General features: G+C 43.1%; 1 protein-coding gene across 2 annotated transcripts in view; it reads right to left on the bottom strand.

Annotated features, from left to right (window-relative positions):
* Positions 1–22435, bottom strand: part of LOC116939046 (CD166 antigen-like) — a 30656-nt gene extending 8221 nt beyond the window's left edge. For both annotated transcript variants that reach the window (XM_032946926.2, XM_032946925.2), the window contains exons 1-7: positions 21996–22435; positions 11429–11544; positions 9476–9683; positions 7380–7444; positions 4650–4728; positions 3261–3437; positions 1699–1814 (exon numbers count right to left, since the gene is read on the bottom strand). In XM_032946926.2, coding sequence (XP_032802817.2) covers positions 1699–1814; positions 3261–3437; positions 4650–4728; positions 7380–7444; positions 9476–9683; positions 11429–11544; positions 21996–22077 — 843 coding nt within the window. In that variant the 5' untranslated portion in view covers positions 22078–22435. The remainder of the gene's footprint in view (positions 1–1698; positions 1815–3260; positions 3438–4649; positions 4729–7379; positions 7445–9475; positions 9684–11428; positions 11545–21995) is intronic.
* Between the last annotated feature and the right edge of the window lie 1856 nt (positions 22436–24291).

Below are 24291 nucleotides of genomic sequence, written 5' to 3'. Positions count from 1 at the left end.
CCGCCACTATTGTTAACCATCAGCCATCATCTAGTGACAAATCCTGCCCAAACCCACGTACGTTTCTTAAGAGTTGTTTTAAAGTAATAAAAAATAAAAAATATTGTTTTATATTTGTAGTATTTTATTGTTTCCCTTCTACGTGACTTTACCGAAAGAACCAAGAATATGAATCCCTGCAGTCATGAAAGCTTTAAATCAAAAGTTTTAATTTTGTCTTTAACCTCCGTATGTTGCCAAGTCTGCAGAATTTAAATCTATTCCATGCATCTGCAATTTTAACAAAGTTGATGGACCTATTGCCACACCTGAAAAATATTGTTTTTTGTCCATTCATCCATCCATCTGAGAACACTTCACAAGCTTTCATGAAAACTACTAAACCAATTACTTTGGAAATTACCACACAGCTTTGACATACCTATTCTCATATCTGGAGGCTTTTCTTGCAAGACTGACAATAAAAAAGGGTATTTCCCAAAAAGCATTTACATTTTGCATACCAGCACACACGCATAAGAATTAATGCCCATGTCGGTGCAAGCTCACACATTTAACTGGCCCAGCAGGAGAAATCCTTCGCTCAGGGTGCAGTACCCAAACTGCCACAGAACATGCTATTATTGATCACCTGTAAAGCATTTGTTTCATGACCATGCATGCGTATGTCCGTGTCTACTCATTTGTATGTGCGAGTTTTTAATTTCCTAGGAATCCCATTACTAAAAAAAGGCTCCATTCATTGACTGGTTTGCCATCCTGCTACTTTATTTCACCCACAAATTCTAGAAAGCATATTTGATAACAAGCCAGCACCAGAATGTCATATGCATAGGGTCATTCGTTTGCTAAACTACAATCCTTAATAAAACTATACTGCATGAGTGCGCTGAAGCATGGCTAGGCTTTGCTCTCAACCACCCGGGTCACTTGTGACCTCTCTGTATGACAAAAACGCTGTGACGAACTGACAGACCAGATCTACAGATAAAAGTTATTCCATATTAAGGACTGCATTTTTTTATATAACTCACCCTGTCCGTAGGATGGGCTGGTATGGGCTTGTATCACAAATATTAAAAGTCAAAATATGCCGCTCTCTTCTGGTGGAATGAAAGCATAATGCATCTTGAATTCCGTTTTTTTTTACCTGCGTCATGTCATGTAATAAATAGCAACACCAGAGGCCCCCTGCTTCTTTCCAGTCAGAATGAATCGTTAACTTGAGGCCGCCACGGAAGCGAGATTCTAACTACCTCGCTTGGTATGCAGGAGGTCGTGGTTTTCATCCCGACCCTTACACCTGTATATTTGGAGTTTGCACGTCTCCTTCCCCATGGTCGAGTGGATTCTTCCCTGGGTCCTCCGGTTTTTCCCTCCGCGTTTAGGAACATTGCGTTTTACATATTTAGCCGATATAAATTTCCATGTGAGAAGCCACTTCGTTAAGCTATCATCTGTGGCCAGGTCGCTTCTGAAAAAGAGCTATATAGCTCAGTGGGCCGAACTTGGTAAAATTAAAATAGTTAATAGTAACTCTCAACAATAAAAAAAAAGTGGAGAGCTTGCTTTATTGGACGATGGATACATTGTTATTTATAAAGAAGGATGCATACTTTTTAACCAATAACTGGTGGAATTAAATTAGCGGCTTCATTAGCAAAAGAATCAACAACAGAAGATGCCCAGCACACGCACCTGGAAGAAGGCGTAAGTGGGAGGTGGGAAAGCATCAGTGACGCAGGTCAGCGTGACGGTGTCTCCCTCCTTGATGAAGTTCGGAAACACCTCGAGGCTTACACCTTCGGGAGGATCTGCAAGTACGGCATAAAGAAACGGGTTACAAAATATACCTGAAGCAAGCCACTTTTATTTGACCAGGTAAGGCCAATTGAGCTATATAGCTCTTTTTCCGAAGCAACCAGGCCACAAATCATTGCTCAACGCAGTGGCTTATTACATGGAAATTTATAGCAGCCAAATACTCGAAATGCACACACGTCGATTCTAAACCGAAGGACGCCGAGAAAATTCCACGCAACCATGGGGAGAACGTGCAAACTCTAAATATACACAGGCATCAGGGTTGGGATTGAACCCCCCCGACCTCCCACATACCGGGCGAGGTATTTAACATTTTGCCACCATGGCGCTCCAAGAGCCCTGCATCAACTTGCTCACGGCACTGCTGGCAGGATAGTCTCAACTAGAAGGAACTCTTAAAAAGCGCATCTAGAGGGTGTTTGCTCCACTCTTGCATGCTGGACAGACCCTCTTGGAAGAAGGTGGAATACTTACACTTTACTCCACCACACGCGACCTGCCAACTGTGATCGACTCATTTATACTGCCAGATTGACAGAGGCCCGGGGGTTGGGGGATTTTAGTAATTTGGCCATTACTTCAACTGCTACACCTGGAAATCGAAGTGGAGACATCAGATTGCAAAGCAACTGTGCCAACCATGGCACCATCTGCAATATATATTTACTTGTAATTACATCGTATCTGCAAGAGGCAATGAAAGCACGCAACGTATATCTGTTGCTTCAGTTTGTGCCCTTGAGAAACAAGTGGAACATGTCAAGTTTAAATCCCAGGTAGAGATCGACTTGGCACATCATCCTTTTGGTATTTATTTAAAAAAAAAATTGTAACAATTTACAGGAATTTTGTCACAGTTGCATTATAGACTAAAGTGCCCCATATATATTTGTACTGGCCTTTGACCAAGTCACCGGTAATGCACCCGATCTCAGACCTTGCAAGCTAATCAGGTTTGAACTCGGAACTTGCTTGGATGGGCAACCATTATACTGGTATGATAGGCTGCAAGGCTATGTGGTGGACAGCAGAGGGCAGTGCAACAACATCCATTGTTGTCAATGCTTCCCACCTTAACCATTCCACACTGACCTGCATGGTGAAGTATGCTCGAATAAATCCCAAGACCTACATGGCATGGGGAGGCCCTCATCCAGCAGTGGATTGACAAAATGGCTGTATACATTAATTAATGCATCATTTTGCACTCAATTGTATCCCCTTTCACTGGATGCGAAGGTGGCAAACCCACACGACACAGGGATCGGATTTTAAACCAGAACAAAAATGCACATCTTTACAAAGAGCGTTGGGATACCGGTAAAACCTTTCTGAACCCGTGACTGTCCTTGGCTAAACCACGGAAATTAATAGCCTTATCCATGACCCCCAGGGCAAGATATCCAACGTGGTGAATATGCGAGCAGGAAACGTACAGTGAATTGTGACCATCGTTGCCAGCGGAGCCTCTATTTCAGTGTTTCCACCACCGGTCATGACACAGCAGTTGATCAAGCTGCCCTTGTCAGTCTTCTGGGGTCGCATCCTCAGCACAGAGGTCACCGTGAACAGACCTTGATTGTTCTTTGTCACCACCGGCATGACCTCCGCATCTGACCAGAAACAAGTTCAGTCATTCGACAAAGCTCTTGATCAAGCCTTTTGTGATATTTATCTCTCATTCGGACTTAAAAATTGTATACTTGCCAACCCTACCGATGCATCTGCAAACTGACGATTCTAAGCCCTTTTACCGCCTTTGAAAGCAGAAAGCTTTGTGAAGTAAAAATATAAAAAATAAAGTGACGATTGATTATCTTTGAAAATCAGTATGCGGTACAAGGGTTTAAAAACTGGCAGCTTACTACTTACAAACTACACTTTGTCATAAACCAAAATAATTATAGATTTGAAGTTTTCGTTACTGCAATGATCCATACACTTTGGTTCTTTCGGTAAAGTCACGTAGGTAAAAATAAAGTAAAAAACGTGACTTTACCGAAAGAACCAAAGTATAAACCAAAATAAACATAAGTCACGATTTTCCATGAGTTAAATTGATTGTCAAGTATGTAATTTGTGCTTTAGTTAAATAAGTTTCATAAATATTATACAGGACTTGACCATGGTGAATAATAACAGCAACATCGCTACACTTTCTGAATGACAAATAGGAATAGATATAATAAACATATAAAACATTTTCACATGTATTGTATAAATGACATGCTCCTTATTATTAAAAGTCTCAGAATTAAATCAAATGATGCTATGAACACGTAATGCCTGTTTTAAGTATTACTCATTTTCATAACAAAAATACACATTTCCACACAGAACATGAATCGCACACACAATATAAAACATTATTCATTAAAAGGAAGAAAACATATGCAAATTCTTGAACCCTTTCCAACATGTGTCTGTCCTCGGAAGTAATTATCCATAATAACCTAACTTTCCAAGCCGCAAGACGAGCTGACATCACACGACGCATATTGTCATCACCTTGGCCAGAAAAGCAAATATTTTTAGCACCGATTTTATCGGAAAGTTTTGAGCAAGTTTTTTTCAAATTGGTCTGATTCTAGAGGGTAAGCCTCGAATAGCGACACAACTTTATTATAAAAAAAAGTTATCACATTGAATCACCTTGAGCAGTTATTGTGACCCCATTAGACAGATGGAGCCATGAGCTAATACATTACTCTCAATTTTAATTGAAAAGTACCTAATGAAATTACGCATAAAAGTGCAAACACTTTATCTTTCAGACACACTTGGCAGTATATAATTACTACATATGCACAATGAAAATGTATTACCTTCGATGATTGGATTCGAATTTTTAAACCAAACAATCTTGGGCTCAGGATATCCATCTTTAGCAACACAGTCTGCAACCTAAAATAAAAAAAATCATCAATTCAGACGAGGGTAGAGCAGTGGTGCATTGGTTTGTGCACTGCGCTACAAACCCAGCCATCTGACTTCGATTCCCGGCCATGGCAACATTATAGAGGAGAGTGACATCTGAATTGGTCCTGGGATCCCCTTCACCAACCAACACTGACCAGCATAGAGAAGTATGGTCAAACAAACACGGTGTAGGGAGGGGCCTTCATCCAGCAATGGATTCACAATAGGATGTAAGTTTTTATTTCATTATATATTTTCATAAACATTAATATTGTGGGTAGAGCGATTCTCTACAACCCATTCCATCTATACACCTGTAATTACCATGGTTTTTATAAGCAACTCACAAACTGCTACCATAACATTTCATTATCTGCATCAGTTTGTACCAATGCTATCATTGTTTACAGGATACAGTGAAACGTTGGATTGCGAGTAACTTGATTTGCGAGTGTTTTGCAAGACGAGCAAAAATTTTAAGTAAATAATGATTTGATAAACGAGCGATGTCTTGCAATACGAGCAGTACGTAGAGTATAACGCTTTGTCTGCCGAGCATCACGTGATCACAACTGAGCCAATGGTTCTTCTCTCTCTCTCTCTCGCTGCGGGATTGTGGGTAATCATCTCCCATGCTCGGTCTCAGTCGGCGTGCCTCACTCGTATAGTCAACATCCGTGCGAGCGTATACTGTTTACTATAGTACTATAGTGTTGTGACCACGTGTATACTGTTTACTATAGTACTATAGTGTTGTGACCACGTGTATACTGTTTACTATAGTACTATAGTGTTGTGACCACGTGTATACTGTTTGCTATAGTACTATAGTGTTGTGACCACGTGTATACTGTTTACTATAGTACTATAGTGTTGTGACCACGTGTATACTGTTTACTATAGTACTATAGTGTTGTGACCACGTGTATACTGTTTACTACAGTATAGTGTTGTGACCACGTGTATACTGTTTACTACAGTACTATAGTGTTGTGACCACGTGTATACTGTTTACTATAGTACTATAGTGTTGTGACCACGTGTATACTGTTTACTGCAGTACTATAGTGTTGTGACCACGTGTACACTGTTTACTACAGTATAGTGTTGTGACCACGTGTGTGTGCGTAAAGCATTTGTTTTATTTTGTGTCCAAGTGTAGTGACTGTTCTTTAGTAACTGTACTGCAAGTGAAAGTCGTCCTACACAATAACCCTCCTCATCCTCTCCTCTCTCTCGTCTTCCTCACACCAGCCACGATTAAATGTAATTAATACATTTGATTACTTTATATTAAATTTAAATAATAAAAATATAAAAAAGTATTTTGTATTAATCATTTTTATACGAATACAGTATTTTTGGGTTGTGGAACGAATCATCTGAATTTCCATGATTTCTTATGGGGAAATTCGCTTTGCTATACGAGTTCTTTGGATAACGGGCACGTTTCCGGAACAAATTATGCTCGCAATCCAAGGTGGTTTGGAGAAAACGAAAACACAACCAAAATGTGTCTGTGCTCAATGTAACAATGGGATGGCAACTCCTCTGCAGTGGTCAGCCCTGAACCAGTGATGTAAATTACACATTGCCATGGCAGGGGCAAATTTATCCCATAAGACAACCACTGTTTAAGAAAGCTGGAGATATAGGCAAAGTGGACCCCCTGAGTAGGATTTTATTTCACAGCCTTTGATAGTGATTTGAAGACTTCAAATCACACCATCACCCAACAAAATATGCCATTGCACCAACATAAGTTATACTAATGTACAGCTCCTTGTCAATCCAATGCTAGCTGAAAGCCTCTCCACACCATGTTGGTTATGGGGGGTGGTTTGACCATACAGCTGTGGCTGGGAATTGAAGTCAGGTCACCGGTTTCATAATGCTACACCACTACAAAGTATATGTCCAGAAAGGGTTTAAGTCATGTTTTATCAGTATAAAAGGACATACAAAAATTACATCATATCATACATCATTATTACAAAATTATTCAAAGATGATTTTCTATGTTGAGATGTCTTCTAAAAGACGTTTACCAAAACATTAGCTTCTACAATTGTTTAAATTGCAAGATAAATATTTTCTTTACCTTCTGAGACTCCTGCTGAACCATCTCCAAAGTCACTCATTGCGTCATAATTGAACTCTTACGAGTTCGTCTAAAACAAGCTGTGTGCAGTATGCACACAGTGCAGTGATGTCATGTGACACGCAATGCATGATGGAAAGAATGATCCGATGGCAACTAATTGTCCCTTTTGCAGTCCAGAAAGTACCTTTTGCTAATTATCACAATTATTTATTCGCAGCCCTAACACTCTTAACTTTCCAATGAGTTTCTCAGAATTTACACAGGAAGCGTTAGAATGAGTCCACTACATATTGTTACCCATTATGCTAAAGCAACCACTTAACACTCATCGCGCAAGTGCAATTGTGACTCAAGGTTTAAAAGCGACGTTTCCAAACCTGTTTACCACTGCGAGGTTGCATGTTCTAACATCCTCTGTGCCAAAAACATGGACACCTCTTTGTGATTATTACGTTTGGTCTATGCTGCCTTAACTTACCAAGAAACATAAAGGGGGATATACGGCACAGTCTAGGCCACTGGAGACACTTACCTTTTGAAATTTGTTGTTCACGATAAGTGGCTCTGTACTTGGAGACAATTCCAGGCGAGGATTTGCTAGAAAATGAAATGAAATATGCAGAATACACAACACTTAGGATATGCATATGACCAGGTAGCGCTGTGTTTAAAACACTTAACTCAGTAAATGATCCATACTCCATATAGTGGGTACAAATGAGCATCACTTTTATTGTGGGAAGTAAAAAAGTGGTAGTCTAATGGAGAGACTGGGCTCTGCCCACAAAATGTGGAATTTACAACTCTAGCTCGGGGGGCCACCAATGGAGAGGAGCGCCATTCCACTGCTCATTTGAATGTGGAAGACATCTGGGGTTCAGTTATCAGGTTGGCAGAGGATTATTCAAATCTGGCAAAGTGCTACGTCTTGGAGAAACTAACGAAAGCACAAATTTACACCTCTTCATCGCCGTTTAACCGTGCTATGGGGGCTGTACCGAGGCAGCCCAGGACAGCTCAGAAGGCGCCAGGTTGTTTTCCACTGTAAAGCCAAGCCGTGCCATTGACGTCACATGCAGCGAATGAGCTGAGACACGTGTAGATGACGCGGTCACATTGTGTTCTCGCAATATACTATGTTGAAACTGCTTTCACACCGTACGAAGCCAACCGTGCCAATCGGAGGTAGCTAACCATGCTAATCACATGCAGTGACGTCATTAGCCTATCCCCCGGCCTTGCTTGGCCGAGCCAAATTTAATGTCTTGTGAGGACAACGTATCACAATTTGTTTACAACTTGGCACAGCAAATTGCTGGTGGAATACCACAGCCTGCTACAGGCTTGGCTCAAATGTGTACATGGAACAGGGGGGCATTACACTGGGCTAAAAACGTTAGCCTGCTACATGTCTTCTGATAAAAAACAGAGCCTTGAATATCGCGGGTTTATCGTTCGCGGTTTTTACCTATCGCGAGCAACCTCCCTATATACCAACCGAGCTATCGCGTGGGTCAGTTTTGGACTTTCGCGGGCATACTGTACCCGGAAGTACCATATTCTATGGCTGATGCCGCAGTGCAGGAAGGGGCGGGCGAGGAACACGAGGCAGTCAGTGGCACCACAACCGTTGCCGTGAAAGCATCTCGCGGACAAAGACAACCCCCGCAGGACTTGGTAACAGCCTGCTGAGCGAGGCAAGTGCCGTTAGCGAGCACCTATTAAGGCCGGGGCACGGCACACGCAGGGGTAGGTGGCCAGCACTACGCCGAGCCACATTTGTCTTGCTTGTGGCGACATTTATACCCATCGCACCAGGTACTCATTTAAGGTTGAGTCGACCTAGGGGACGCCCATGACCGGTTCAGATAACCGTTACTGGTGTTGGCCGCGAGCGGGAATCGAACTCGGGTCGCCGAACTCATAGCGCGGCGCGCTAACCGCTACACCACCGCTCCCTCCAAGCATCTCGTGGACAAAGACAAAGATCCCCCGTATAGCCTGTATAGCAAGTGCTATTAGCGAGCACCTACGAAGGCCAGCACGGCATACGAAGGGAGTGGGTGGCCAGCACCAAGCCCGGCCGCCTTTGTCTTCCCAGTGGCAATGTTTACACATCGCACCAGGTTCTCACTTGAGGCCGAGTCGACTTAGGGGAGGCCTGGGACCGATTGAGATAATCGTCACTGGTGTTGGGCATGAGCGGCCCGAGTCGCCAGGTTCGTAGCAGAGCGTGCTAACCATAGCACTCCCGTTCCCCACTTGTGGACAAACACACACACACACACAGCCCCGCGCTTTGGATCATCATCATTGGTAATACGGTATTTATTCAGTATTTATTCTATTTGTCTTGGAAAGTTTTTGTGTAGGGCTTTTAGATGTTCATTTCAATTATATTGTTTTAAATTTGGCATACAGTACAGTACTTATTTCAAACGTGATGTGTCTATTTTTGGTCGCAGTGTACCTACCTAACCCCATTATTTAGGTACAGCTTAAGTATTGAATATCGCGGGTTTTGGCTTTCGTGGCACTTTCCAAGAATGTAACCCCACCCCCCGCGTCATTAAATGGTGTCCTGTAAGCATTGTTAAAAGCAGCCAATTTCTGCACTGCTGCACCCACCGTAGACGTTAACTTTGGTTGACTTAGCCTCCGTGGCGGCCAAGGTGATGCTGCAAATGAATTCCCGCTGGTCAACCAGAGACACATTCTTCACAACAAGTGAGACGCCATCAACAATTGAGAGCCGACCCTGGTATAGGGGATCCTCAGAAGGAAACGTCACGCCTGCTTTCTTGAAGTACACCCTTGTTCGTCCCTCTGCTTTGACCTGGAAGAGTGACACAAAGTAGGGGTTCATCAAAAAAGCGCATTTTTGTATGGCAATACAAGACGGTGCAGTTGGTGAATATGTCGTGATGGGAGAAGATACACGTAGACAAGATGTCGTGACATTGAAGAGAGATGCGTAACATGAAAAACCATATGCAGACAAGCTAAACGCTGTTGTGTTACAGAAGATACAAACAACAGAGGTGTAGTGAGATGAAAGACTAAACGTGGACAAGCACGAGAGACAGGCACCAGAGATATCGTAAAGGTAGAGCTGTAATGAGATGAGGGGCGATGTGAGTTGCCCGAGGTAATCCGCAGAGCTAAAATGGGCAGAGATGTATTCATACAAGAAGTGAATTCAGAAAAAACACACACCTTGGAGAGAACAGCGACGGAGCCTTGCCCAACAGGTGGTTCTTTGTTTAATGTTTACAGTACACAACCCTCTCACATCTGACCTTCAACCACATGGCACCTCATCAGAATACAAAACCCACATGCTTCTCAAGTTAGGATATTTTAATTATCTAACAGTTGTGTAAAAGTAATTATATTAATTTATAAATAATGACAACGATGATTTTATATTATCCAGCATTTATGCATTTGAGTGCATATTATTAATCAATATTGAAGTGCAGTAGCAGAAAAACAGTGGGATGTCCATCAGTGCCTGAAGCAAAGCCAATATATCCAGTGCCCCCTTATCAGCAATGTCCTCTTTAATAATTGTGTAAGGGATGCTGAGAGGCGAACAACTCCATTCATAAATATATACTTGGTCAAAAGGTGTGCGAGTTCATATAGCGTGCTCGAATCCCATTGGTGAGTTATCACAGGGCAAGCCGACGTAGGCGCATAATCTGATTAGAAGCTGCGGAACCATTCGCATTGGATTGGCCATTGGGGTAATTTGAATGAGCCCAGGAAATTACGTAGATAGAAAATAGATCACAATTATTGATCTGTTATTTATTTTTCTATCTGCGTGACTTTACCGAAAGAACCAAAGAGTATGAATTCCTGCAGTCACGAAAGCTTCAAATCAAAATTGAGCCCAGAAAATTTTAGAAATGAGGGGTAGGTTGTTGGGTAACCGTTAGAAGAAACAAAGGGGATTGGTGTAGAGTTAAAGAAAGTTCCGGAAAGGATGGGGAAGGAGATACGAGGCGAGAAAGTGTTCAGGGTGGCTGAACGGGGTAATTCCCCTGCAGTGTTATGTGCTCGTCCTGACCACGTAACAAAGGTCCAAGTTCAAGAATAACCCATAATGAAACTCATTGACAATTGTAACAACGACGAATGCATTCACCGAGGAAAACCTGGCTGTTCGAGTAATGTCGGGTGTAGATGGAGGAATCAAATCTGAGCAGTCGACTCCATGCAAGAATGGGACTTTTGGGATGAGAATGATACAAACCCGAATGTTAAAGATTTATCTTGAGGATTTGCATTAATATACAGTCACACTCTCAGGGAAACATACACGCAAAAGTCAGATGTACAATTCATAATAATTACCATATTCTCCAGATTATGTGTGCTCCAGAAAGTAAGGCATACACCAAAATTGTGCTCGGTGTCAATAACACAATACAAACCTGGTTACACACAGATGCCTACCAGATTTACAGAAGCACCCCCCCAACCTTTGCTTTGAAATTCAGGGGGGGGGGGGGAAAGGGTGTCTTGTAATGCACAGAACATGGTATAGTTTGAATATAGTCAAAGGGTACTTACAATGTACCACTGAACAGCCAATTTCATTAAATCAGCATCTGTTGTACACGGGATTGTCAAGTCACGGCCAAGTTCTGCAGACAAGGTATCTTCCACAAAAACAAAGAAAGCGCCACCTGCATACGACACACATATTAAACAAGCAATGTGAAACAGATGGGTAATCGAATGACTTACATAAAACATTCTCCACCAGATCACCATTCATCCCTCAACATCGACCCGTCCGCATTACTTCCACCAGAAAATGTTTTAACGTTTTGCATCCAAAAGGACGATAATTGTTCTCAAGCCGACTCCAGAGCAGGTACAATACATCGTCCTAAGTTAACCTAAATATGTGGTGGTCACTCTGTAAACACGCACACGCTACACGGTACCTACCAGAGCGGGGTCAGTGATAACCCTGACCAAGACCCCGCCTGAGGGGTAGAGGCTGTGGAGTGTGAGTGTGTGTGTGATCCCCCAGAACCCTGCCCCTAGGCAGAAAGTGAGATCAAACAAACAGATTGGTTGGGCTTCCTGTGGCCAGAACCCCTCCTGAGGGGAGGGGGTCCCGAGGGATCACAGATCCCTCGGAACCCCGCCCCTCGGTGGGAGAATCGAATAAAAGGCTGGCTCCTGAGAGAAGAGGGCAGTTCGCCTCAAGCCGAAGTCGAGGAGCCACCTGGAGACGAGACCCTGGACCCCAAGCCCCGACGTCCTTCTAAGGGCCGGGGCTCAGTGCGGTGCCAGAGGTCGAGAGGCTAGGACCCTGAGGTTCCCTCAGCCCGACGTCCTTCTCAGGGCCGGGTCTGGACGGGCCAGTGGTCAGAGACCCACCGGTGCCAGCGGTGGGTCAGCCTCCTTAGCTCCAGCCAGCCGGAGGACTATAGGAGTAGGCTAGGATAGATAGTCCAGAGGCTGTACCTCCACAGGTTGTGGGTAGAAGCGGCCATTTCCCCTTCGTGTTAGGGTCTTAGTGAGTTGTTACAAGATATAAATAAAAGAGTTGCTTCCTACTACGACTCCGTCTCCATATACGACTACTGCATATGTATGAAAGGTCAGGTCAAGACGAATAGGTCAGGTCACAAAAGGTCAACACCACCACCAGTTGTACACTTTTTCCTACTCAAACCACACAGCATTAAGCAATTATAACTGCCACTCTAGAACAGATACAAGCAGTTATAACTACTTAACCAAAGTTTTTTATGCTTTGGTGTTTGTATTGTCCTAGTACTATATTCTTGGTTCTTTCGGTAAAGTCACGTAGTACTGTTCACCTTTTGGTGGCCTATGTTCCAGCATTGGTGCGACAAAGCCTCTGGTGTAAGCGAATCAGTTTCAAGAAAAGTGTACAAATTATAGAATCATTTTTATTTGCATTTTTTACCACAAGTATGTTAATGCAGATTTAATACCTTCTAATATGCGTCTATTTGGTGTTTGAACATTTTAACACCTGTATTTATGACAGAAAGGGTAAAGCCTTTTTTATCATTGAATAATTTTATGAGAAAAAAATGTCCTACAAATAGAATGTGTATCCTATATGTATATCTAGGGCTGTTATTGAAGGTGGATTGGGATCAAAATTAGAAAAAACATTTGCGTGAATTCGAGGAAGATGGGAGTACTTTTGGGGAAAAAAATGTGATCATGAAAAGCTGCATACCAATTTAACTGGACGTTTTCAATAAGTACGTATTACCCACTATGCGATACAGATCAATAACATGGACCGCACCTCCGATTCCCCGCACCTCCGATTAGCACGGTTGGCTACGTACGGTGTGACCGAAGTTCAACATACATAAATGGACACTAAAAAAAAAAAATCAAGAAAACCGTGATAAGTGTGCAAAGAAGCGACACTAAGAAACGGAGAGAAATGCATGGATCACGGAACAAATGCTAATTATAGGCATCAACATTAACTGTTATGGATAGTAAGTGGGCTTAACACACATCAGTTAAAAGGGCTGATGGCCAATGGACAAGATTCGTCGTTGTATGGGCATCTAAAGGCAATAACACACACGACGCTATTAACCCCCAGGGCGATGGAGTGCTGAAATCAATTAATGTGTGCGAGTGAGATCTTCATATGGCTGATGTTGATGTCGAGCAACAACTATAATTTTACATTGAAGTGATATGGGCGGTCGCATCGCAAGACTGAGAGATTGTGATAGGTGTTCACTCAACGGGTGGATACATCAAGACTGCTAATAAATAGGATGAAGGCATCTCACTGCAGTGGTTAGGTCATAGCCAAATGCTTGCATCAAAAACAGGATCTTATGGTGTGGGTGGAGAAGTGAGGAAGTCATACACGCATTGTTATAATTGTCATTTTTAGTGGAACAAATTTCCTTATTTAAAAACTGCATTGCTTGGGAGCTGGGTATATGCGGACTTCCTGTTTATCAGGAATGGCATTATTTCCATGTTATTTTGATATTGAGTCATTTAAAAGAGAAGACATTTTGAAAGGTCATATACGACAATATTTAGTCATGTGCACCGATTCTGTATTCAGAATTCAATCGAACAGAATAAGAACCCTCATGTGTTTATTTCACAGGTATTTTTTTTCATTCATATTTTACAACTAATGTAATTTAACTATACTCAATGATTGAAGAACATAACATTGAAGACCTAAAAGTTTGACGAAATATCAAATGTATTTTATAATATAGCTACATGTCTTTGAATGACAAAATATTTATACTAAGTGATTAGCACATTTAGAATTGTTTCTTCAGGTTATGTTTAATGAAAGCTGTAGTGCAGTGGTATACAGCCCTTTGCCAATCCACTGCTGGATGAAGGACTCCACATCAGTCATGGGGGTTGTGTTTGAAGAGTGGGACAATGATAGCTGTGGTACAAAGACAACATTTGTAAATAAGCTCCTTGGAGACATCCATTTTCAGGAGGAGTTGAGCTTTATTTCTCCCAACGAATATACAGTATTGAGTGTAACGACTGCCACACTCGTAATTGTTATGGCTATCTTCAGCACCGGTGGTTTCCACCAGGTTTAATCTTGAACAATCAAGCCCGGTGGTTTCCACTATGTCGATCTTGAACAGTTGGCCCCGATATCGTCCACATCTCTGGTCGTCGATTAGTCCTTGATATAATCGCTCGGCCCCACCCCTATCGGACAGTGGGTCCACCAATAAATGATAACACGTGTGCTTGCAGTGCCTTCCGGCAATCTGTTTCAAACCATCTCAACGCACCCTTTCAGAACCTCCTCTTGTACAGTTCCCTACATATTGATATTCAGATAGAGGCACTGATTACTGTACTGTGTAAAACACTCTAACCCTACACAATGCTCTATTAAAAATAGCATGCCAATTGTTACATACATTTGTTTGATTTAAAATAAATAGCAACCTTATTATAGTTGTATCTCCGACCAGCACCACCTTGCCAGTGAGCTGGAGCACGTACGCCAAGCCCTCAGGATGAACGGATATTCTGACCGTACAATCCGCAAAGCTGTCTCCCCAGCCATGGGGAGACAACCATCTGAGGAGCCAACCAAAACCATCACGTTGCCATACATAGCAGAGGTTACCAAAAATAATTCAAAAATCTTCAAACAAACACAAGATCCAGGTTCATTTCAACACAGTACACAAAATCCGTGATTTGATCCCATCTGTAAAGGATGGGATTCCTGACATGCAATACCCTGGTGTCTACAAACTGAGTTGTGGCTGCGGCAGCAGTTATATTGGGGAAACGAAACGACATGTCTTGGACCGCGTTCGCGAACACAAGGCAGATCTGAAACACGGTAGGACCAATACCTCTGCCGTTGCTGATCATTGTTTTAACGCTGTGGGCTCACACGAAATAGATTTTTCCAAGACGAAGGTAATCTGCAAACCCACCAGCTATCATCAGAGATTTGTTCATGAAGCCATCCAGATAAATAAACACAGACACAACTTCAACCGAGAAGATGGGTACAAACTGAACAATCAAGGACGTTAAATTTTGATTTAAGGACGTTATTAACCAAGTATAGTCTTAATTGACTGTGACGTTTCCATCCTACCTGCCTATGTCAGCTGTTATTTCCGACTCTCTGTGCCTCTCATCATGTGTACCTCTTGCACTTAGGGGTTTGTCATTGGCACACCTCCGGTGGCTGGGCCTTCTCATCATCGATATGCGAATCTCCGCCAGTGTTTCTCACGTGCAGCTGCACGGCCACACTTTCCGCCCGCATTTAGAAACATGCTTTCGAATGTTTGGCTGCTATAAAAATTTCCACATGGTTAAACGACTTGGTTGAGCTATCATTTTGCGGTCAGGTCCCTTCTGAAAAAAAAATAATAGCTGCAGTATATAGCTTTACCTGCTAAAATAAAGAGAGTTTGTTTATAGTTTAGTTATTTATGTACCTTCTCTCCTCTCGTCTGCGAATATATATTTTGGGTTTCCCCCCCCCCCTAATCCCCGATCCCTTTATTTCACGCCTTTCTTTAATTCTTTATCTTGGCGTGGTCCCTTGTACCTTGCGTGACCCCTATATTCAACCCTGGCGCGGTGGCCACACGACCTCTACATATGTTTCCCATAATCTACCACAGTATTTCCACACATCTACGTTCATCCATATGGATAACATTGCCACCTGCACGATAAACCAAAATGTGAATCGCTTTGCTAAAAATGTATACAATCAAGATTACGCGGCATTTTTTGTATTGCTTGTTTCAAACCAAGGGTGTTTTTTTTTTCCTGGTCAAACCAGAATGGGCGATGCTTGCTTAACCCTCATACACCACTTGAGGGTGACATCACTGGCAAGGGCACATTCCTCATCCGTGTCCGAGGCCATATAAGGCATATTGTCGGTGCTATTCTTAGGAGTATAAAAATCCCCTAAATGTATGTTGAGGTGCCCTTATGATGTAGTCGGGAATTTCCCCAAATACTCTTGACTCATGCCGACTAGAATCGTGCCATGGTATCAAAACAGGTACTGCAAGTTGAAATGCCACAAAACAAGAGGGAAAGAGATACAATATTCGTAACACAGGTCACAATTAAAGTATTGTGGATGAATGATTTACCAGACTTTGAAAGAAAAAAATCCTGAAATGAATGGGAAACTATATACAGGACTCTTAACGTTCTTTTCTAAAAAAAACATTTGTTCGAGTGCACCTTGCAGAATTTCACATCTCTTTTCCAGCATGAGTTTACACCAGCCAGAAACATAGTAAAACTAAACAGCTGCCTCCAATGCTTGGCACAGTGTAGGACCACACAGTCCAAACGTTTATATAAGTGTGCAATGTATGGTAAAATCATTGCATTGCTTATCATTTGTATAAGTTTGTATATTGAAGAATGCTTTGCATGATGGGAATGCCTATAATTATCTTCACATTGCATGAAAATATGGTGACTGGCGAGTGTCCAGTCGTTGCCAAGGTTGGCATAGAGGCTGTGCTATGACACCACAAGGCAGCTTTTGACAAGTTCAACGGCTTAGTGACACAAAAAACAGAGGACCACTTTTTAGGCTTTTGAGTTATTTAGAAAATCTGCCAAGATTATTAGTGACATCCCATAATCTAACCATTCATTTTTCCTCTGGGACCGCTGAACTATGTGACCATCCCCATAGAATTGGCAAAATAAACCAAGCGTCTGGCACGAATGTCCCTGGCAGAAGTTTACCACTCAGAGACAAGGTTTCCTTGGGCTGTGGTTACACATCAGTGGTCCTTTCCAAATTCAGTATTGCACAGTACAGTACCGTCAGAAAATAGCTTTCATGAGAAGTTGCTATTTTTTTTATTTACAGAAGAGCTTCAATAATTCAGGAATCCCTAAATTATCGACTTCTTGGGTAAACTGCAGCACATTGACTGGGAGTGCAAACCAAGATCCATGGAAGTGGGCGAGCTAGTAGCAGCAGACGAGGGCATGCCTCTAACGTGGAACTGCAGGAGTGGAGCTGCAAAGGAAATGCAATATTTTGGCTTTTAAATTTTGATTTAAAGCTTTCGTGACTGCAGGGATTCATATTCTTGGTTCTTTCGGTAAAGTCACGTAGAAGGGAAACAATAAAATAATAAAAATAGAAAACAATTAAATTCTCACGACGTTTCGACTGCAACACAAGCAATCATCATCATCATCAGGTGTGAAAACCACAACAAGAAAATTTGAAAAAAGTGGCGGTTATTTTTAACGTTAGCACCACGGACAGCGATTTGGCAGTTATTCAGATGGACGAGTCCATCTATGTTCGGAAAAGAAGAGGGGGGGGGGAGACGAAAAATAATGGTTGCGGTCTGAAAGCCACCGTAAGCGTGAACAATCAATTAAGACCCGAAATGGTTTATCAAATCCTTCCAATGATTGCCAAGCCAGAATCCATCTTCTCGGTTGAAATTGTCTCTGTGTTTATATATGTGGATAGCCTCATGAACGAATCTCTCGCGGTAGCCAGATGGCTTGCAGAGAACCTCTGTCTTGGAGAAGTCAATGTCATCTAGTCTAGGAATTCCCCAATCCCAGTGGAACACCTCATCGTGACGCTTTTTTTCTCTTCCCAACAGGCCGTGTGTGCATGTTTGTGCAGGACGTTCAATCCCTTCAATGTATTTTCATGGACGGTGTTGGCGAGGATAGAACACTTGCTTGCTTGTGTCAGGGTGTGCGGAATGCAATGGGGAGGCGGTGGTGTGCCAACACCGTCAGTGACGATTATCTGAACCGGTCCTGGGCCTCCCCCAAGGTCCACTCAGTCTCAAACGAGTACCTGGTGTAGCGGTGTGCGGTAAACACCGCCACTGGGGAGACAAAGGCGGCCAGGTGTGGTGCTGGCCACCCACCCACTCGTGTGCCGTTCCGACCTTCATAGGTGCTCGCTAACAGTCTGTTAAGGCTATACGGAGGGGGGAGGGAGAGGGATCTTCGTTCTTTGGAATGCAGTGTGGCATGCCGTGATGACGTTAAGCATCACAACAGACCCACCCAACAGGGTAACGCAGCTACTATAATGGGGTTACACGGTTGTAATGTAAACCAATACACACGGTACAAACTTCATAAGGGCTGCCGAAGCATGGTTGCAATAGTATCGTATGGCACACTGTAGCATTTTACCATGGCAAGTCGTACGTATACTGTAGTCGTAAATCAACACGGCTGGTTAAAGGGTGTACTGTAGTTGGTGATGCATCATTAATGGTTGCAGATCAAAGTTGTTATTGTTTTTTTTTAATATGCCAATCGCATGCGTGTTGCTGTGTGAGTAAATTCTGGCTGAGTCAACCTAGGAGACAGCCTCACCATTGAACTCACGGAATTTATGGCGAAGCAATGGAATTGTTTTAACTAAAAACATTAACCATGACAACAACTGCCTTGTGACACAATAAAAACAAACAATCCTTCCTCATTTTGGCCAACTCTGTTGAGTGCATTCAAACAAAAAGTACAATTTAAAAAGGGAGGCATTTATTTTTTCTGGACCCGGAGGCTTCTTAAAGTTCTGAAGAATAAACCAAAATAGCTAAGATACTGTAACACGCAGCGAACACTACTTTGGCAGGCCATAAGGGCTAAAGTTGTTTACATTTATAGAGAAATATCTGCAACCTCGTGGACCGACACATTCTCAATGACAATGGGAATTGTATATTCAACTACTGTGCAGTAAAATTTTGATTTAAAGCTTTCGTGACTGCAGGGATTCATATTCTTGGTTCTTTCGGTAAAGTCACCACGTAGAAGGGAAACAATAAAATAAAATATATATTTTTTTTATCTTTTATAGGGAAACAATAAAATAAGAAAAATATATTTTTTATTTTTCTTATAGGGAAACAATAAAATAATAAAGATATATTTTTTTTATTCTTTTATAGGGAAACAATAAAATAAAAAAATATTTTTTGGATTATTTTATTGTTTCCCTTCTACGTGACTTTACCGAAAGAACCAAGAATACTGTGCAGTACTTAATAACCCGTACAGTGTGTGTACAGTGCTGGCCTTAACCTAAAGTATAACGCTAAAGCAATGTTTTAAACATTGCTCCCCTTGCACGAGACAACCTGATGATGATCCTTGCACTGTGCCATCAAAACAATGTGCCGATCCACCATCCACTGCTGGATGAGTGCCTCTTGCCCACCCACCCACCCACCAACGCCGTGCGGGTCGTGGTGGGTATTTGACCATACTTCACCACGATGGAAGGCCGAGTTAGACCCCCCCTCCCCCCATATTCAACTGTACAGTATTTACAAAAGTGATGGGTTGCGACAATCAGGTCTATGAAGGAGTGTGTGTCTGTGTGTCTGTGTGTGTGTACAGCAGTACTGAATGCTTTAATAAACTCCAAAACAAACTTTATTTCCTAGAGCACTATTCGTGCAAACAAAAAAATTACAATACGCAGCCCTTTGCCAGGCATGAGCAATGAAAATTGTAATTGTGAGAAAAATAAAAGCACCTTGTAAACTGTAACCACGCGCAGCCTCTGGGCTACTTACCGGACTGAATGAGTGAATGAATATGACCTTCCGCCCGGTCCCATAATTCAACGTGGCATGTGTTTGTTGTTAAGTGTCAAAGTGAACGAGACAAACGATAGCGAGATTTATCCATAAGACGTTTTTTTTTTGTTCGGGTTATATCGCGTAAACATTAATGTTGTGTCGTTTAAACCAGCCACCACCCCGACAGCCAATTGGTTAAGTTTTTTTTGTTTTAAATGTGGCTATTCGTTTGCGTTTCTCTCGTTGTGACTGGATGTTGTAGGAGGAATGTTGATATTCATAGGGTACACGTGGGTGACCAATAAGGTCTGAATTGGTCTGTAATAAGTTTGGACACTGATAACGGGGTTGACTGCTATGTAGTGGTGTAATGTATAGTAGTGTATAGTGTAATGTATAGAAGTGTATAGTGTAGTGTATAGTAGTGTATAGTGTAGTGTATTGTGTAGTGTATAGTGTAATGTATAGTAGTCTATTGTGTAGTGTATAGTGTAGTGTATAGCAGTGTATAGTGTAGTGTATCGTCGTGTATAGTGTATAGCAGTGTATAGTGTAGTGTATATTAGTGTATAGTGTATAGTAATGTATAGTTTAGTGTATAGTAGTGTATAGTGTAGTGTATAGTAGTGTATAGCAGTGTATAGTGTAGTGTATAGTGTAGTGTATAGTGTAGTGTATAGCAGTGTACTGTATAGTAGTGTATAGCAGTGTATAGTGTAATGTATAGCAGTGTATAGTGTAATGTATAGTAGTGTATAGTAGTGTATAGCAGTGTATTGTGTAGTGTATAGTAGTGTAATGTATAGTAGTGTATAGTGTAATGTATAGCAGTGTATAGTGTAGTGTATAGTAGTGTATAGCAGTGTAGTGTAGTGTATAGTAGTGTATAGCAGTGTAGTGTAGTGTATAGCAGTGTAGTGTAGTGTATAGCAGTGTAGTGTAGTGTATAGCAGTGTAGTGTATAGTGTAATGTATAGTGTAATGTATAGTAGTGTATTGTGTAGTGTATAGTAGTGTATTGTGTAGTGTAATGTAAAGTAGTGTATAGCAGTGTATAGTGTAGTGTATAGTAGTGTATAGTGTAGTGTATAGTGTAGTGTATAGTAGTGTATAGCGTAGTGTATAGCATAGTGTATAGCGTAGTGTATAGTAATGTACAGTGTAGTGTATAGTAGTGTATAGTGTAGTGTATAGTAGTGTACAGTGTAGTGTATAGCAGTGTATAGTATAGTGTATAGTAGTGTATAGTGTAGTGTATAGTAGTGTATAGTGTAGTGTATAGTGTAGTGTATAGTGTAGTGTATAGTGTATAGTAGTGTATAGTGTAGTGTATAGCAGTGTATAGTGTACTGTATAGTAGTGTATAGCAGTGTAGTGTAGTGTATAGTGTAATGTATAGTAGTGTATAGTGTAGTGTATAGTGTAATGTATAGTAGTGTATAGTGTAGTGTATAGTGTAATGTATAGTAGTGTATAGTGTAGTGTATAGTGTAGTGTATAGTAGTGTATAGTGTAGTGTATAGTGTAGTGTATAGTGTAGTGTATAGTAGTGTATAGTGTAATGTATAGTAGTATATAGTGTAGTGTATAGTGTAGTGTATAGTGTAGTGTACTGTAGTGTATAGTATATTGTATAGGATGAACGATGACATCTATAAAGGGCACGGGGTAACCAACGTGGCGGTGGTTGACTAACACACGTGGACACACACACACACGGCTGTTATGAGTGCCCGATCTTATTACAGAACGTCGTGGTTCACCGCCACCAACGTGGCCCGGAGATGATTATCTGAACCGGTGCCGGTGGGGAGGGGAGGGGACTCCCACCCCTAGGTCGACTCGGCCTCAAAATGCGAATCAGGCCATGGGGGTGCGATGAGCACGGCGCGGAAGAAGTTCAACGCATGGGCACGCACACATCGCCACCGGGGATACAAAGGCGACAGGGGTGGTAGGGGTGGTGGTGGTGGTAGTGGGGTCTGTTTGAAGGCTGCTCACACGATGGGCCGTCTTTGTCTCACCTGCGGCGAAGGACAGCACGGCGGCCAGTCCGAGTAGCAGCAGCAGGAGGCGGCGCGCGTCGGCCACCACCACCACCATCATCACCGTCGTTATCGTCGTCGTCGTCTCGAACGCTTCCCACGCCCCTCCTCCTCCTTCTTCTTCTTCTTCTCCTCGTTGCCTTCGAAGCTTTCACAGGCAGCCGTGTGAAGTCGCTCCGTCCTCTTTAACCCAAGCACACAACAACAACAAACCCTCTCTCTGTCCCTCTGTGTGCGTCCACTGAGTGAATATCGGCTCCGGCGACAACACGAAGCAGGCTGACTTGGTGACAGTGACGACCATCGGGGATCAAACACAGCCCGTCCGGGAACATATCCCGACGGTGGTGAAGGCGTCACACAACGTGTGCGGCAAAATGTTCTCGCTTCCTTAGCCAAGGGCCCCTCCTACTCCTCCTACTCCCTCCTCCCCCTACTCCCCCCCCTACTCCCCCCCCTCCCTTCCCCCTCCCTACTCCCTTCCCCCTCCCTCCTCCCCTCCCTCCTCCCTCCCCTCCCCCAACTCCCTCCCCTCCCCCTACTCCCTCCCTTCCCCCTCCCTCCTCCCCTCCCTCACCCCTCCTCCTCCCCCCTCCCTCTCCCTCCCTCCCCACCTCCTCCCTCCCCCCCTCCCTCCTCCCCCCTCCCTCGTCCTCCCTCCCCCCTCCCTCCTCCTCCCTCCCCCCTCCCTCCTCCCTCTCCCTCCCCACCTCCTCCCTCCTCCCCCCCTCCCTCGTCCTCCCTCCCCCCCTCCCTCCTCCTCCCTCCTCCCCCTCCCTCCTCCCTCGCCCCCTCCGTCCCCCCCTCCCTCCCCCTCCGTCCCCCCCTCCGTCCCCCCCTCCCTCCTCCTCCCCTCCCTCCTCCTCCCTCCCTCCTCCTCCCTCCCCCCTCCCTCCTCCTCCCTCCCTCCCTCCTCCTCCTCCCCCCTCCCCCCCTCCCTCCCCCTCCCCCCTCCCTGCCGCGTCCTCTGGAAACCCCCGTCGCCGCTGGGGTCACGCCAGTAGACCCGCCCCACGCCCCGTAGGGAACTCAACAAAATTCGGTTTCTGATGCCACTGACTACCGCTACGACAACAACACGTGTGTGTGTGTGCGTGCTGTTGACCTGCGTGCTGTTGACCTGCACGTCAAACACCTGCTCAATACACTGCTGACGAGACACTGTGCCTTTGTATTTGCATACAAAGGCACATCCGTATAGTATTTTTATACGGTTCAAGCAGAGATGTGTTAGCGAGAACTTTTTTTTTATTTTTACAGTATCAACATGATGGACAAAATGAGAATAGGCTTGAGGTCAATCTAGCTTTGACGTTTTCGTGACTGCAAGGATCCATACTCTACGTTACTTTACCTTTTTCTGGCAATAAAACACAAGATCTTCTGAACACCGAATACGGTCAGTTTAACACGTAGGCTTTCGCGACCAGTATTATTCATAATGAAGGTTTTTGGGTTAGTTCGCGTTATTTATAAATGTGTCGCAACCCTCCACCACCCGACACGGCCAATCAGTAAAAAGTGTCACGTTAACAAAATGCCAATTACCGTAGTTACTTCTTCAGCCCACCGGTGTGTTTGAAGCAAGGCCATAATTATAATATATATTGGGGGGGGGGACATATCCCCCCCCCCCCAATATTCAAATATGCTCAAAATGCCCCCCCCAATATATTGCTATAAAATTAGACAGGAAATTCGTTTTCAAGTTTATATTTTTTTCTGGGAGGGGGGCCCCCAGACCCCCTGGAAGATTTGGTCCCCCCCCCAAATGTCAACTCCATGGCTACGGCCTTGGTTTGAAGAGTGAATCCACAACATTTAGAATACGGTGTTTCGAACACAGTAGTGTTCATGTTGATGCCTCTTGCATCATCAGTCTGCATTAATCAGACATTCCAGTGGCAAAGCACGCAAACAAACATGCTCTGATAATAATGTGTGCATTTAGAAACTCATCGGCCTACACCAGAGACAGTCTTCTTTATGGCCTTCTCACTAGTGTGAGACCGAAGACAATGCACATATGATCAGATAATGTTTGTTAGCACGTTTTTCCACAAATATGCGTAGTTAATGCAGACGTCATGCCCTGAAATAGGTATTTATTTGGTGTTTCAACATCTTAATACCTGTTTTATTGCCAGAAAGGGTAAACGCCTATTTTTTTTCATAAGAACTATATTCCGTGTCTCCACGTACTCATCTTTGTTTTATTTATTAATTCCCTCCAGTCTATGTGTTGACTCACCAGACCAACAATAGTTATTCAGCA

This window comes from Petromyzon marinus, chromosome 5, assembly GCF_048934315.1.
Source record: "Petromyzon marinus isolate PM22_M1 ecotype Great Lakes invasive population chromosome 5, UKy_Petmar_22M1.pri1.0, whole genome shotgun sequence".
Classification (NCBI taxonomy): domain Eukaryota; kingdom Metazoa; phylum Chordata; class Hyperoartia; order Petromyzontiformes; family Petromyzontidae; genus Petromyzon; species Petromyzon marinus.
Note: the sequence above shows the minus strand (reverse complement) of the source record. Positions and strands in the feature narration are given on the sequence as shown.